A 15,253-nucleotide genomic window follows, 5' to 3' on the forward strand; every position below is an offset into this window, starting at 1 on the left:
CAATTATAAGCAACGCCGGAAGTCACCGGTCTCACCACCCTGCCACCGACGCTTCTCGTCGTTCCGTTCGCGTCCGTTGTTTCCATCTCTCGCATACCCTCTGACACTTTTCACCCTCTTCTACGTCCCTGCGATGCTCTCCGCGCAACCGTACCCGGGGGGTATTTTGTCACCACTGTAATTATATTTCTCTCCCTTCGACTGATTCCCCGGCTATACGCGTTGCGAAAATATCAATACTATCGTTAGCCAGTATAAAACGACTCAGGCCACAGTCACAGGAAGAGACGTCATTCACACATAGTGTATGCCGAAAATGAAACGGTCGATGATTATCGCGTGTAAGATGAAAATCAGCCATTTCATGAGGCTGATTTATGAAACTTGCATATCTAAATGCAATATAAATGTCTTTGCAAATTTATAATATAAATATTGATTAATTAAATTTTATTGGCATAATTATATATATAGATTAATGTAGTATCCACATATTCTCTATAATATTATTAATATTATTACTAATAAAATATATATAATAAATATATCATATTTTCACACATAAAATAATATTTCATATAGATATTTGCAAAAATTATTTGAAGATTTTTATTATTCTTTTTGCGGGACTAACCCTGTTCTGATTCACTGCACGTTGTGGGTAGAAAATATTGATAAACTTTTCGGACTTCGAAACGAGCGACAATGGGGACGCGTGAATGCATGACGGCAGTGTGTTTGCTTAACGTAGAATTCATTGAACTGTGAATGCAGATAAACGCACGATTGCGGTGAATAAAGTTCCATAGTCACCGCAATATAATAACGCCGAACTGCGTAAAAGCATTAAACTTATACGAAAGTTATACATTGTCGCCTTCTAATCTTCTTAATTGCGCCATATACGTCATTGTCCCAACTGAATTATGTATATCGCGTAGACATCATGATATGAAATAATATCGAGTGGCAATAAACAAATTAAATTTGAACAGCGCGAAATTTTTTGCTGTAGCCAAGGTGTTCTTCTGACCATCTTATGCTTAAAAAAAGTGAATTAATATCACAGAATATTTAAATGTCTCTTGAAAAATATTAAAATTATTTAATTGGCACTTACATTTTCTACAGTCGGACTTGGCAGCGCCCATTGCACTGTGGAAGTTGCTGCCGCGGCACTGGCAGGACGTCTCTTGTTTACAAAATCGACGGGTAAACTATAATCGTCGCAGAGCGATACCTGCAAGCATAAACAAAAGAAATGATATATATCGCGCTCGCTCATTATCATTTTCTATTAACTGCCCCGATGAAAGATTTTTCTCCCGAACTTTCGTCTTTCGTGTCCCTGCCCTTAATAGAGTTTCAAAGTTGTAAGAAATGACTTTCATCAAATAATGTAAATTTTGATAACTGAAAAACTTTATCCACGCTCTTTAAGTCTACATCGCAGGATTGTAGAAAAATCGATTTTTTATCTTTCATTTAGTCGCTATATAAAGAGTCTTAATCTTTGTATTATATATAACAATATAACTGATGTTGAATGTACATTTTATTATAACGTGCTGCAATATTAAATCATTATATTCTTATAATACCCGGTGACCCAACGGATGGAAACAAATTATCTTCATTTGAATCCTCGGGACTCGACTAAGCAAGTCAGTTGTTACCCTCGCTAGTTACCCTCGACGTTACCGAAGCACGCGTCGCCTCCAACTAAGGACGGGAAAATACGCAAAATGTTGCTGAGAAAAAAAGTAAAGAACGATCAGCGGATAAAAATCCACGGGGGAGATATCTGGGATTGAGAGCGAACGGAGAAATTTCTACCACTCGACAAATCGCAGGGTAAGCCCGAACCTCCTCCGCGTTCTCAAATCCCTATCGACGCTGACTGGACCGGACCAGCTCATCAGCGATATTTACTGTCTGCCGGAGGATCGATCTATCGATGCGTGGATATCCTCGTCGCACCCGGTACGAGGTATGAGAAACCTGGAGTGCGCGACCTACCACCTACGTCTGTGCATGTATATAAATCGAGACAATCGCGGATCCCTAGCGACGGCTTATCGCGCGAGGAGGGGAAGGAGGCGGTGGTGGAGTTTGGGAAACGCGCGGCGCTCACCCCTGCGAAGGGAATTTTGCTCCCTACATGCAAATGGTCGGCATTTATTGTGAGAAAAGAGAGCACCGTATGAATATGTGAAGTGGGAATCGAAACAAAAAAAGAGAAAAGACATGAACGGTCGGAGGACAACGGAGATGGGATGAGGGACGACCGGTTTGCGGAAAAGCGGAAGTAGCCACGTATCGAGAAATGATGCAGCCGAGACTTACTAACAGAGAAAAAGCAACGCGGAGTAGAAAAATCGATTCATAGTATTGCGGAATATATACGAGATAAACTCTGACGAGAATTATTTTTTTATACAATTGTAGAGAGTAATTTTTTCTTTTAAAAATGTCTTCGCGTTACAAAACTCCTCATCATTCTTGTCGATTCGATGATTAAGAGCAGTTCTATAAAAGTTGTAAAGAATATAATCAGCCGGAACAATACGATCATTGACCGATAACATTGTCAAAGAGATTGTGTTTATAAAATGGACTGTCACTCGATCGTCGTTTCGTCGTTAAGTCTTGTAATTGAAGAAGCTGAGCGGTATAATTTTACGTACTTTACCGGCTTCAGGGTGAAACACCTGACTGAACTGCAGTCGTGTATCTATCGTCTATCGTCATGAGGAAGCCAAATGCGAACTAGGCCGAAGTAAGGTGAAAAGAAAACCGTCGGTTCGAGAAAACCGCCAATGTCTGAAGCTGAGGATCGTGTTTCACTGTTTCATTGTCTCAAGCTTCTTCCATATATCATCATTCTGCATATTTCTATATAAAATTTGCAAAAACCAACAGTGTGAATGTTGATAGAAGAGTTGAATTCTTTTTTTAACTCGATACAACTTTCCATCGAGCCTATGAGTTATTCATGAATCTCGTATCAAAATGTGATGCGTAGTTCGTACGCACCTAGCCGATACGGCCATAAATCACAAGAAGCGTAATCCTTAAAGTTCACCGAAATAGATTTCCCCGCGATCCCCGGTGTCTCCCGAAATGATTTGTTTTCCCGTAAATCTTCGACGCCGCGTGAATTTTCCAACATGCTTGTTATTGAGCAAGGTGGTCGAAAAGCTCTCCCCGTCGAGCTCTCCTCCGCGATTTGACATTTATAAAGTGCCCCTATCACGTTCCTTCTGTTTACCGTGTTTCTGAGGAAACACCTCGTTTACCCCTCATTACGCGCGAGCAAGCGCAAGTTTGCGCTCTCCCGCGAACGGCATTTCGCGTGGCCGAGATTAAGCCGGAATATTTAGCAAATGTTTCGCATAAATCAAAGCGACGCAATATGTTCGGAGTTCGAAGCGAGGCTATGTAAATTCATGGTAATACCGCTGGCCACCCTGTAGAGAGGAGTTTCGATTCGCGAAGAGACGGGAGGGGGTAAAGAGCGCATTGGGGGACAAGCGAAAAGGGGGAGCCGGGTGCGACAGCGTAGGAGGGTAGGACGGAAGAGGTACAAGAGAGAGAGAGAGAGAAAGTGAAAGATGAGGAGAGAAGGAAAGGGATAGAGAAAGAGAAAATGAAAGATGAGGAGAGAGACAGAGAGAAACAGGGCGACAAGCGCGTATTTCATGAACCCCTAAAGCAGCCCTGAGCATTGCGGCGACCGCCACAATCCCATTCATTCTCTTTATGGGCTCCCAAGTATTCGGGAGCGAGCTTGAATAAATCGGAAATTTGCCCCGCGGGGAGCAGATCGGCCCTTCGCTCTCTTGCGATTTGCTTGCGACTTTCGTCCTGGTCATTTCCGAACATTACGTTTCATTTTTCGCGTACGACGCGCACGATGCACGCAACGTTAAACCCTACCCATACGGAGTACTTATATAGAAAATTGCGATCAAATTGCCAAGATGGAAATAAAAATTTTGACGATAAGATCGCGATTGTAAAAATACTCTAGAAACGCATTGCACTCGTTTTTCTTAGTAATAGTAATCATAATCTATAAACTTTTTTTTAAATGCAGTATCCAGCAATCTAATCAATATTCTCGCAAAATTGGCGAATGCTTTCACCTTGGTAATAACGGTAGTCCGAATCATGATAATAGCAAGCGATATTAATGATTGTGCTCCGAACTTCAGCTATGAACGGAATGTTTATTTCATGGAACTTCGACATTCTTGTCGCAGTTTGCAACATATGGTAATGAAACTCGCCGTTAATTCACTTTATTAAATATTTCGTATATCCTTTGTAGAGATAGAGAAAGAGATAGAGAGAGAGAGAGAGAGAGAGAGAGAGAGAGAGAGAGAGAGAGAGAATTTTGTATGTGGTCGTTATCAATTTTGTTATAAACAACAACACTCGTACGAGAATGCAAACGTTACAATATAGAAGGCGAAATAATATAATAACATTAGTATTTGCAATATAATACGCTCGATTATATTTAAAGCACCATTAAATCGCAGCGCAGCGTAACGCACATGAATTGTACAAACAGATCGATCACGATGACATAATTAACCCTAACTGGGAAGGGTTACAACTTGAATAGCTAAGGGTCCCGGTGCTGATGCCTCTACAGAATCCCTAAATGCTTGTCGGCAAACGTTTCTAGATCGAATTTGCATCTCAGTTAGCAAATATCCGCATTGTTCCCTTCCAAGGAATGTTTCTAATCGAATGGAAAAAACACGTACGCGTAAATGTACGTTATCCGAAAATGTACATTATATATAATTAAATAATCGCTTATATAATAATTTAACTCTTCTTTAACTATTACCGTAGCTATATATATTTTCTTCAATGTATCTTTGCAAAATACCAAGAGGAAACCATCATTTTCTTCGCCCACCTAAAACAACCAGACCATAAAGAGCATCATAAATAAAGAGAATTAAAGATCGATGAACACAGTAACTATGATTGACGATGAGCAAAAGTACGGCGAATCCTCGGGGAGTCGCTCCTCTCATTTTCCGCGTTACGACAATCTGTGTGATCCGTTCTAACACCACAGAATAAACACGTTAAAGTTTCACGAACTGATCTTCGATAGAACACGGAAACGAGCTCACCCGGGGCTGTTCAACATCCGATAGTAACATACAATGCGCGACGATCCGATCTTCTTCATCACGTATATTTCCCAAATGTACTCATAGCTTTCTTATATCTTCTTTTTTTTCTTCGTTCATTACGTTAGACGGCGCCGCAGGCAATCTAGTGATGACGAGTTGAAAAATCCGTCGATATTTTCGCGAAAGCGATGAAGCGCGAACGAACGAAAATCCTGAGCCTTGGGTAAACGAGAATAGGGTGCGACGATAAGGAAGATTCGTATAAAGAAATCCATCGACCTTGGAATTTATCATCGAAATCTTTTCATCGCGTTTGTTCGTACACGGCAGGTTTTCTCGAGAAGTATAAAAACGCTAATGGAATTTGTTGCATTACAATTGATGGTTGCGAAAAAGGGCTCGTCTAATGAATCGTAATCGTCATGAATCAGAATAAACGAGAGCGTATTTTCAGAATTTTTCAGTTTTAAAGGAACAAAGACATAAGATATCATTATTTCACAATTTAAAGATTAAAACCAGAACGTCTGGGAGTCTTTATTTAAGAGAACCGCATGTCCCTTGATACCTTCGATATATTTTAGCCCTCGATCGGATAGAAACGGCTATCGAAGGTCTACGAGTCTTTTTGTCGTATCTGCAGCCCTTTAGAGGATCACGAAGGGTCCAGCAGGTTGCTCAAAGAGAGCGAAACTCGCTCGAAGTACGAGGAGCTCCGTCATTGTAGAAACCGAGTACTAGCAATAAGACAGACTAAGGGTCGGCAACCGTCCCTAATCATCCGCCTTTCTTATAGGCTTGCTTTATCTTTCTCTTCTCGATCTTTTATCGAACAGTTAACAAAGCTTTTTTAACCATGATTTTTCTATCAAGAAATATAATAATACAAAAAATATAATGATATTTGATACAGCTGTATCAAAACATTTAAATATATAAATAAATATATAAATATTTTAAAAGTGTAAGAAGAGATATTACTATTATATCTTGCGTACAGATTTCATATATTCATATATTTCTATATATATTTTCTTCTGTGCAAAATATCGTCTATATCTGTTTCGAAGTTTCTGCAACCAACATCTCCTTCAACTTCTACGTTCTTGACAATCTGCAAGGGCTACAAGATCCTCTTTCATACCATTCAATTAGAGCGAGTACCATGCCAAGGATAGAACTTATGATCTTGAAACTTTGACTTCGTGATCTTGCCGACGTGTCTCCGCCAATAAATAGACTCTGTCGGACATGCGATTTCAAGCGCATGTGTTAAACGCAGTCACTAAACTTTCACCGGAATGAGAAAGGACCGCTTAAACGTATCGTCTCTCAACTCGACTCTCCAAGGCAGCCCTCTGGGTAAAAGTTTAAATAGCACTCGAAATGAAACGCACGGATTCCCTACAATGAAACTTTACGGTCGTGAAAATTGCTCTCTCGGCGCAAAAAATAATTTTTCGCATAAAAAGAACTGTTTCTTCTAATTCTTTTTATTCTCCAAATTATTTAAATTAGTAAATAATAGTTTGTATACAAATTCAAAATTTTTTTTAATTAAATTTACAAAGCAAAATAAATTGGCTAATTACGATAACTAAAATTATAATTTCATTTAAAAAGAGGAAAAATATTTTGCTAAGTCCTAATTTATTACTAATAAAAAATATCAGAAATTTATTTGATAAATCCCTTTTCATACATACACAAAATCTATCGAACATCGAATTCAATATCATTCGAAAATCATCGACGCAAGTGATTTAAATAATTTATAATAATCCGGCTCATCAGTGACAGCACAAAAGAATTGCGCCCAATCGATTGTAGATACATACGTACATACGATTTTCTATAATCTTAGCCCTCTTCCGAATCTATTCCTCACGTTCGCATAGTCACGCCGTGATTGTTCCGCTGGTTTCCCTGTTGGGATAAATGTTGTCCCCTCCTTGTTACTCCTTATCCTATGATGGAGAGAAAGGGTCTCTGTCGCGGGAATGGAACCCCATCGCCTAAGGGGCTGCTAATTGATTTTAGAAGTTCCTTCTTGGGACTACCCTGCTGCAACATCATAGAAGCCCCTTCGATGAGAGTTTTCGGAAAAGGCGCGCTACCGCGCCACGGTGAAAACGTGGTACCTAAGTCATCTTGGAGATTCTCTGAGAGAACGAACGTCGCACCCGGCCGCTCTTGTTTCTCGTTAAACGGAGCTCAACGCGACGACCCTCGACCCTCTTCATCTCGGAACGTTTTAAATCGAAGCTTTTCGCTTTCCCGTAACAAGTCGCTACCGGATTTCTGCATGTGTCGGAAATCCTGTTAATGCCAACTACTTCATTTTCAAATAGACAATTGTATATTATAATCTCTCTGCGAGAGAGAAAGAGAGAGAGAGAATTTTAATTTATATAACATGATATATCTTCATAAAAATTATATCTCTCTCTTTGATTAATTTATATAAACAAATAAGTATCCATTATTATATGAATGGATTAAAAATATATTGTGAAAAAGAGACAGAAACGATGCTCAAATATTAATTAATGCAACTTTGTATTTGAACTACTTGCGTCACGAACTCGTGATAAATAGAGAAAGGGATACCCATGCGAGTCATAATCAGCGTGGTGCGACAACAATGCAGCCCTCAAAGCTGAGATTCTCCGTGTTCGCTTCACCCTGCTGCTTCTTCGTTGTAGCGCTCGCGCCGACATCCATCCTCTTTTTCCCGACAGTCTTTATCCGTGTGCGACGCTCGAGCACTCGCACAATGAGTTTCCGGTTTATTAAAATCCCGCCTACCCGCGACTTGCTCGTCACGATCAGTCGCAGACAGCAGTCTAAAACGAATCCGCGTTCCTGCATTTCGCTCGTGTCTGGTCGAACAATGCTTCGTGAAGTGTCACGCGAGGCTGCATCACGGCGCAACATCTTCTTTCTTTTTTCCATTTCGCGCAAAGCCCGACGCGACGCAAGCAAAAACACGGAATTGCGAGAGTAATAATCATCTCAGCATCTGCTGTTGCATAATTCATCCGTTGATTCTAACTAACTACACACTACCGCGACACACAGTAAATTGCATGCAACGCGAGATACATCAAGAACTCTCAGGATTCGAGTGTATGCAATGATGATACGTTTCGTGATATGTCAAGCGTTGCAAATAAATTAAATGACTTTGTACAACTGTGAGACAACCACTGAAGTTTTATCGAACAATCATTTCGTACCTTTTGATCAAATGTATCCTGTGATTTGCAATAGAATCGACGCAAGACACAAAATCGCGGAATAAACTCTCTCTTCGCGTTATCGCGTCTTCGCACTTCGACGAGCACGAGGGCGAAACCCTTCGAGGCCGTGTCACGCAAACAAAAACACAAACTCGCGCCAAGGAAGCCAACCTCGTTAATAACTCGCGGTACATTTGACGCGCTTCGTTTCCGATGACATTAGCCGACGTTGATCTGGATTAAAACGTGGTCTTCGTCGTTAACGACGGTTGACTCTTATCTAGATGAGCCTTCATCTTTTTCGTTTCGTAGAGGATAATACGCGCTTCGCATCGGATTTTGTATCGTTCAATCGATTATCGCTATTTAAATTATGTGAAGATAAAATTAATATGCATTTCGCTAAATTTATTTTAATTCATACATCAGGATAATAAGATATGATAATTCGAAAGTAGATATGATAAATAATTTCAAATCTTTTGTGATTTAATTTTAAGCTAAATTTTGAAAAAAAAATTATTTCATATGTCACATGTTTATTGCTTATTAAATATTCTCAATGCATTTATTGCCTTCACTTGCTACGTCTACGCGATTTTATTGACGATACAATCTCGAGATTTTCAGGGGATCGAATATCATTATTTAGAAATTAACACTCATCCATCTCAATTAACGGTTTACATTGTAGGACGCACAGTACAACTATGTACTGTGCATGCTTCCGATATCGCTTAATCTGAGTTTACTCTCAGGCGCTTTACAGATGATCGTCGGTAGTTTACAAACCTGGGAGATTACGGTGAGACTTTCTATCTAGTCGGTTGTACGAGACCAATTTGGGATTGGTAAGTATGACAAACGTTTGCGACGGACTACAAAATAAGGAGGGTTTTTCAAGGATTATGCGCAAATGAGTGACATTTTTTAGGGCTTTACAGTTACCGTCAGAGGCAGATGGTAAGAATACCACGCTTCTACTTCATTCGTAATGAATATTAAAGAAGAGTCATTGCCACAGCATTACAAACTTGATATATTATATTTTGTGAATAAAAAAAAAGTAATGTGGGTAAAATACATATATATACTGATAAAATTTTTTTAATTATTTTTACTTAATAATCTTTTTACTTTTCTGCATTGTTTAAACCAATCATCATAAAAAGATGATAAAAACACTTTTTTTTGTAGATTTAAAACTAATTTTCTCAAAACCTATGAAATGTACTACAATCATTTTAATCTCATTTAAAAGATGATTTAATTTTCTACAACTTTTGTTTTAATACTTTTTGTCATAAAACTCATACTTTCTTTGATATTTGTAAAAATATATAAAATAATTTTGATTTCAGAAGTTTTTGAACGCTAACTTTTTAAGAAAGCATTTTTCAATTCATATTTATCGGAAACTTTTTGTTAGAAATAAACAGAATTAAATTTCCTATAAAATCTCAAAGTCTGGCCGGAATGTTTGGTCCCACCCTGTATAGTATTCTATCATGTAGGATAGATTTCATATTATGCATCAGACTAGCAAGGGGAACACGATCTCGTCAAAATGAACGCGAATGAGCAAACGAGCATTGATTTCCATGTCCCTCGACTTTCAGTTCTCCTCTCCCTAGCGCGATCGTGGACGGTCCGTCTCCCAGGATCGACACGCGTCACGCACGCATACGTGCATAATTAACGAGACGTGCCGATCGACCTAAACGCTGAATTTTGACGTACAAATCCGCAGTAACGCGGGATGGAACTAACGACGCCAACGTCGATGCCATACCGGAGCTTTTCGAAACATTGCCGCAACATTGAATGGTTAACACCGAGTTTACGGTGAACCACAGCCACTGGTTTCATTTACATACGCGTCTCCCTTAAAAAACGAAAAATCACCATAAATATTTCTGCGTGAAATTGACATTTTGCGCAGAATAAATTAAAAAATCAAGTTCGTAGCGTGTCTCGTTTTATTCTGAGATTTTTAATGATATTTTTTGTTAGGTTTTAAAAAAATGTATAGTTATATATAAGTTTTAGAAAGAATTCTGTCACTTTTAAGAAAAAGAAATTTCGATTAAGATAAATATTGAACAAACAACGTTGTCGCAAGCGTAATGAAAACCTTGCAGGTTTCAGAGATTTATTTGTTATAAAATAATTCCCATACAGTTTTCTAATTATTTATACATTTTAGTAAAAATTTGAAAGATAAATAATGTTATAATATTCTTCAAATAATTTTGTCGAGGAAAGCATTACGATATCAAGACGATATGAAGAACGCTGGTCGATTTTGGAAAAAGGTCTGTCTTTAATAAAAATAATATAGAATTAATTATATAAAATCCATAATTATTATAATAATTTTAATATATTAAAATGTCTACATATATAAATTAAGAATTTAAAATCTATACATAAAGATCTCATAATGCATCTTTTATAATTTGCCAGAATTATGCTTCAAGGTCTAATTATCAAACGTATGTTAGAGTTACAAGCTAATTGCCTCACAAGAACAATATTATCTAGATTCCTGCATGGAGACTACGCGGGGGAATGTCCTACGCGGGGACATGCCGAGAATAATCGCGTCCTCGGTAATAACCGCGTTATCGGCGAAGCAATTTCGGCTCACGACACGGCACCGGCGGCAGTAACAATTAAGCCGTACAATCGGACGATCGCACTCGATCAAAGTAGGGCCCGCATCTGGAGAAGGGGCGCTGCTCCGGGATTCCGGATCCCCGTCATCAATGCGTCCTAATACGTCCTCGAAATGCCCCGGAGCTTCTACGTACGGATAGGCTCAGGCCGTCGTACGTATCTACGGACACTTAATTAATTCACTTTGCGCCGGACTCGCCATTCGTAATACGGGATCGGCCTGTCTAAGAGCCCTAGGGCAGTAATTGATTCAAATGTTGCAGGGGAATGTTAACGACTAGATATTATAAACTAGCACAGATATGGTTATCGTTTCCGGTTGGTCAAGCAACGCGTCTCGCGATATGTTTGTGAATTAACATCTCGCATAATTATTTGCCCGCCGTTTATGTCCGAGAAAGTTATGAGATCTATTTATACATTATTATAATATCTATTGCATTAGGAATTGTCGTAACTCAAGGTGATTAAACAATATCTATGGACGTTGCTGCATAATTTTGATGGTGTACCGAGCGCGAAGAGACATCGATTTATGGGACAAAGAAATTAGAACTACGATGTGACTAATTGCCAGCTGCTAATTGCAACGTAAAAAACGCTCGAGATACTGTTAAGACGGATGTTGAGGAGGTAATTGGCTGAAAGCGAGGAACTTTTCGTTACGTTGCCGCAGTCTAGAAATTCTGCGGTGACACGAAACCCCGCGAAGGGACGTAAAGAAAGAATGGAGGAGAAGACGGATGCGTACCGATGGGGTGGTGATTAATGTAGAGATAGTGTGCCTCTCTCTTTCTCTCGCACATAATTGCTTAATTAAATTCATACATCACACGGCATTATACGATATACATAGAGATCCAATTCCCCTTTGTAACGACCTTGCGGATATGGAGCTTCTATTCAGATCATATCTCTCTCTACTGAGAAACGGGTTACGAGGGTTGCTGGAACGTGATTCCTGATAATAACAGACAATGTCAACTATGATTAGTTGCGAACGCGCTCTCATTTATGCAAGTTGAAAAACCAATTACGGTTACGCGAGAAAATAGAAAGGAATTTTACGGAAGACTCGTATCTAATAACGAGAACTAATTTCATAGTTATAAGGGTTTCTAGAATTGAAATGGCTCAGGTCAATGCTAATTGGATGCTATACTGGCTAAATTGCGGTCATCTTGTTAACGACCCCGTTGACTTCATTGTGAAATAAATGTACTTTGCAACGAGACAAACGAATGAAGTCCTTTGCTAATGCATGCGCTTATACGCTTTAACGTATGAATGTATGCATGCTAAATTATTGACAAGATAATTATTTAGAGAGCAAAAAGCAAATTTTTTTGTCGAGGAACTTTATAAATAAATTATTAATTTTATTATTAATTTTATTATTAATTTTATTATTAACTTTATTATTAACTGTGAATCGTAATCTTTATTTTTTATTTATTTTACAATTATTTGTAAAAAAATTAAGATATTATTAATTTTTAAAAATAATTTCTAATTTAAATGGTAAAGCTTTATTCTCTAAACGTGTTCTATCTTTTGTCTAATATTCTCTATTCACAAAATTTTCTATTCACATTCTACTAAACTCACTCACATGCTCTAAATTTAATTAGTAAGATTTATGACCTAATTCGCTTGATCCGATTATAAGTAGATGTAAAATGGTAGCAATCTGCTGAAAGTAAAAACTCTTAGTTCGATAATACTTCCGCCAAGCGAGGACGCATCGACTGGAAAACATTTTCAGTTGATTGCTAGAGATGTCGAAAAGAGTTTTTCCGGCGTTTGGCGAGGAGGTAGCCGATCGTATGGGGGAAAGGAGGATCTCTGAAAACAGTGATCACGTTTTTTTAATTAAACCGAAAGTTAGATCCCCGGAACGGGGTTCTAAAACAATCGACTCGCCGGAGTTTAATCACGACGTAATAATGACGACAAATAAATTAAACTGGCCCGTTACGCTGTCCGCCTGATCATCCCTTCGAGAAAAGATTGCACTCCGAAAACATGAGGAAGAGAGAGAGAGAGAGAGAGAGAGAGAGAGCCGAAACGTTTCAATTCAAGCGGCGGGACCTAAACCATTCCTTTCCACTGGGATTAGTTTTCTGAACAAAGCGATAAGAAACATTGGCCTTAAATCATCTCGACGATGTCGGACATATTTCTCTTCATACGTGCCATGGAAAAAAATATAAAATACAAACAATATAAGAAAAAAAAATTCATTAAATAATATACATGTCTTTTCAAGCAGCTCACAGATGACTAGAATATAGTGGCGACGAGTATCGATCCTTAAGTTGCTGTCCCACCATTTACGCAAAAGTTTCGCTTAAAGCACAAGGAATGTTGAATAGTTCTTGGGATTTCTTCACACACATTTGGATAAAGTACAATTACAAGTAACGATGACGTAACATTGAAAGCAATTGCACGAAAAACACTCGTAAATTCAGATTATCGTCAAGAGAAGGGAATTTCAGTTTGCAATTTAACGCAATGTAAACAAACTAATTAAAGGAAAGAGACAAGCACATTTTGTAAGTATCTCTATATCTCTACAAAAATGTTTAGAAAAATGTGTAAAAAAATAAATTGAAATTAAATTACGATCTTATTGCATTCAAAATATGTTTCTTCACACAGAAGATTAAATTGCAGTTTTTTTCTACGCGAAATCATATATCGATATACAATATCGATATATAATAATACTGAATAAGTAAAAAATAACGAGTTTATAAAGCGCACTTCCGATACTGATTTGTACTGCATATTTGCAGTTCAGTGGGTCGCCCTATGCCGGAAATTAACCGTGAGCGGAATGTAAATCGAGTACACCGCACCAAACTGCCATTTATTTCATATTATTCATATCCATATATTTCATATTTCGATATTATATCGAGACAAAAGTCAATAAAAAATTGTCCGTCATTAAAAATCATTTTGCAAGGATTGTATAATAGAGATAAAAAATAATATGATTAAAACGATTTGGGAAGATATTCATAAATCCTAATTACGTGTTTGTGAAGCGTTCTATAAATGCATATCCTCCGTTTGGACAGTTATATAATCCAGTTACTGTTGACCGAATAGGAAGCGCAACGTGCATAGATATTGCCGATGCAATGCCCCTACAATGAGGGTGCAGCTAGAACAATATACGATGTTCGAGGTGCTAATTCAGCCAACGGTGAGTTTGCACGCTAAAGATCACCGATATTGAATTAGTACTGTGGACTGCCATGAATGTGCAAAATGCATGCAGATGCACGAGAGCCAACGCGATCAGGGTTCTAGTTGGGAAAACAGACGTTGTCTAGTTCGTGAGATAGCGTTCTCGCTTTCATTATACAAGGCATTTACTGGCGTCAAATAACACGTTAATTCCTAGTCTCTGTACAATCTCTGAGAGACTCATAATATAATCTATGTAAAAATAATATTTTTGATATGTTATGTTTATATTTTACAAAATACATGAAATAACTTATTGAAGCATTAACGTGTAAATCTCCGACGACGTAATAATTCACAGCACAAACTGCTGCTTCCTCATTACGCGAAACGAATACGTAATTATCTTTACCATGGATTTAGAGATGTTGGTCCCTTTAGGCGTGTCGCTGTATCCATCTACCACGATACCGCCCTCGACATGCTGTTGTGTTCGGAGAATATTTCGCCTTACCACCCAGATTACAAGTTCCCCATGATTTGATCCCGAGGGAGCAGCCCGTCTCTCTTGATCTTGAAAGACTCGAAGTCAAGGCTGGTCGTATTTGTTAACAAAGACGATACATCTGTCATGAGTCATGAATTGTTAAAGAAACCGCAAAGTTTGTTATTTACGTACAACTGATGTAACATCATGTGATGATGCGTGTTTATTTTTTAATAATGAAATACATTTCTATGATCAAAAATAATAAAAAAATATACGACAGAGATGCTTTATCGGTTTCCAAATGGTAATCATCTCCTTTGTCGAGTTTCAAATGCTCCTTCCTGAATGAGTCATATGGCGAGCGACGAAGGACTTACTCGAGCTCATGAAATATTCGAGCTGCTGAGCAACTGAGCTGCTTGCAGAAGCCATCAACACCTGCGGTCGGGACAACATATAACTCCGAGAACTTCCTATCA

At 38.3% G+C, this 15,253-nt stretch overlaps 1 protein-coding gene across 2 annotated transcripts in view; it reads right to left on the minus strand.

Annotated features, from left to right (window-relative positions):
- The window catches only part of LOC126852677 (transcription initiation factor TFIID subunit 1), a 114,136-nt gene that overhangs the window by 28,244 nt on the left and 70,639 nt on the right, over positions 1-15,253 (minus strand). For both annotated transcript variants that reach the window (XM_050597710.1, XM_050597719.1), the window contains one exon: positions 1,121-1,240. In XM_050597710.1, coding sequence (XP_050453667.1) covers positions 1,121-1,240 — 120 coding nt within the window. The remainder of the gene's footprint in view (positions 1-1,120; positions 1,241-15,253) is intronic.

The sequence above is a fragment of the Cataglyphis hispanica genome, chromosome 1 (genome assembly GCF_021464435.1).
Source record: "Cataglyphis hispanica isolate Lineage 1 chromosome 1, ULB_Chis1_1.0, whole genome shotgun sequence".
Classification (NCBI taxonomy): Eukaryota; Metazoa; Arthropoda; class Insecta; order Hymenoptera; family Formicidae; genus Cataglyphis; species Cataglyphis hispanica.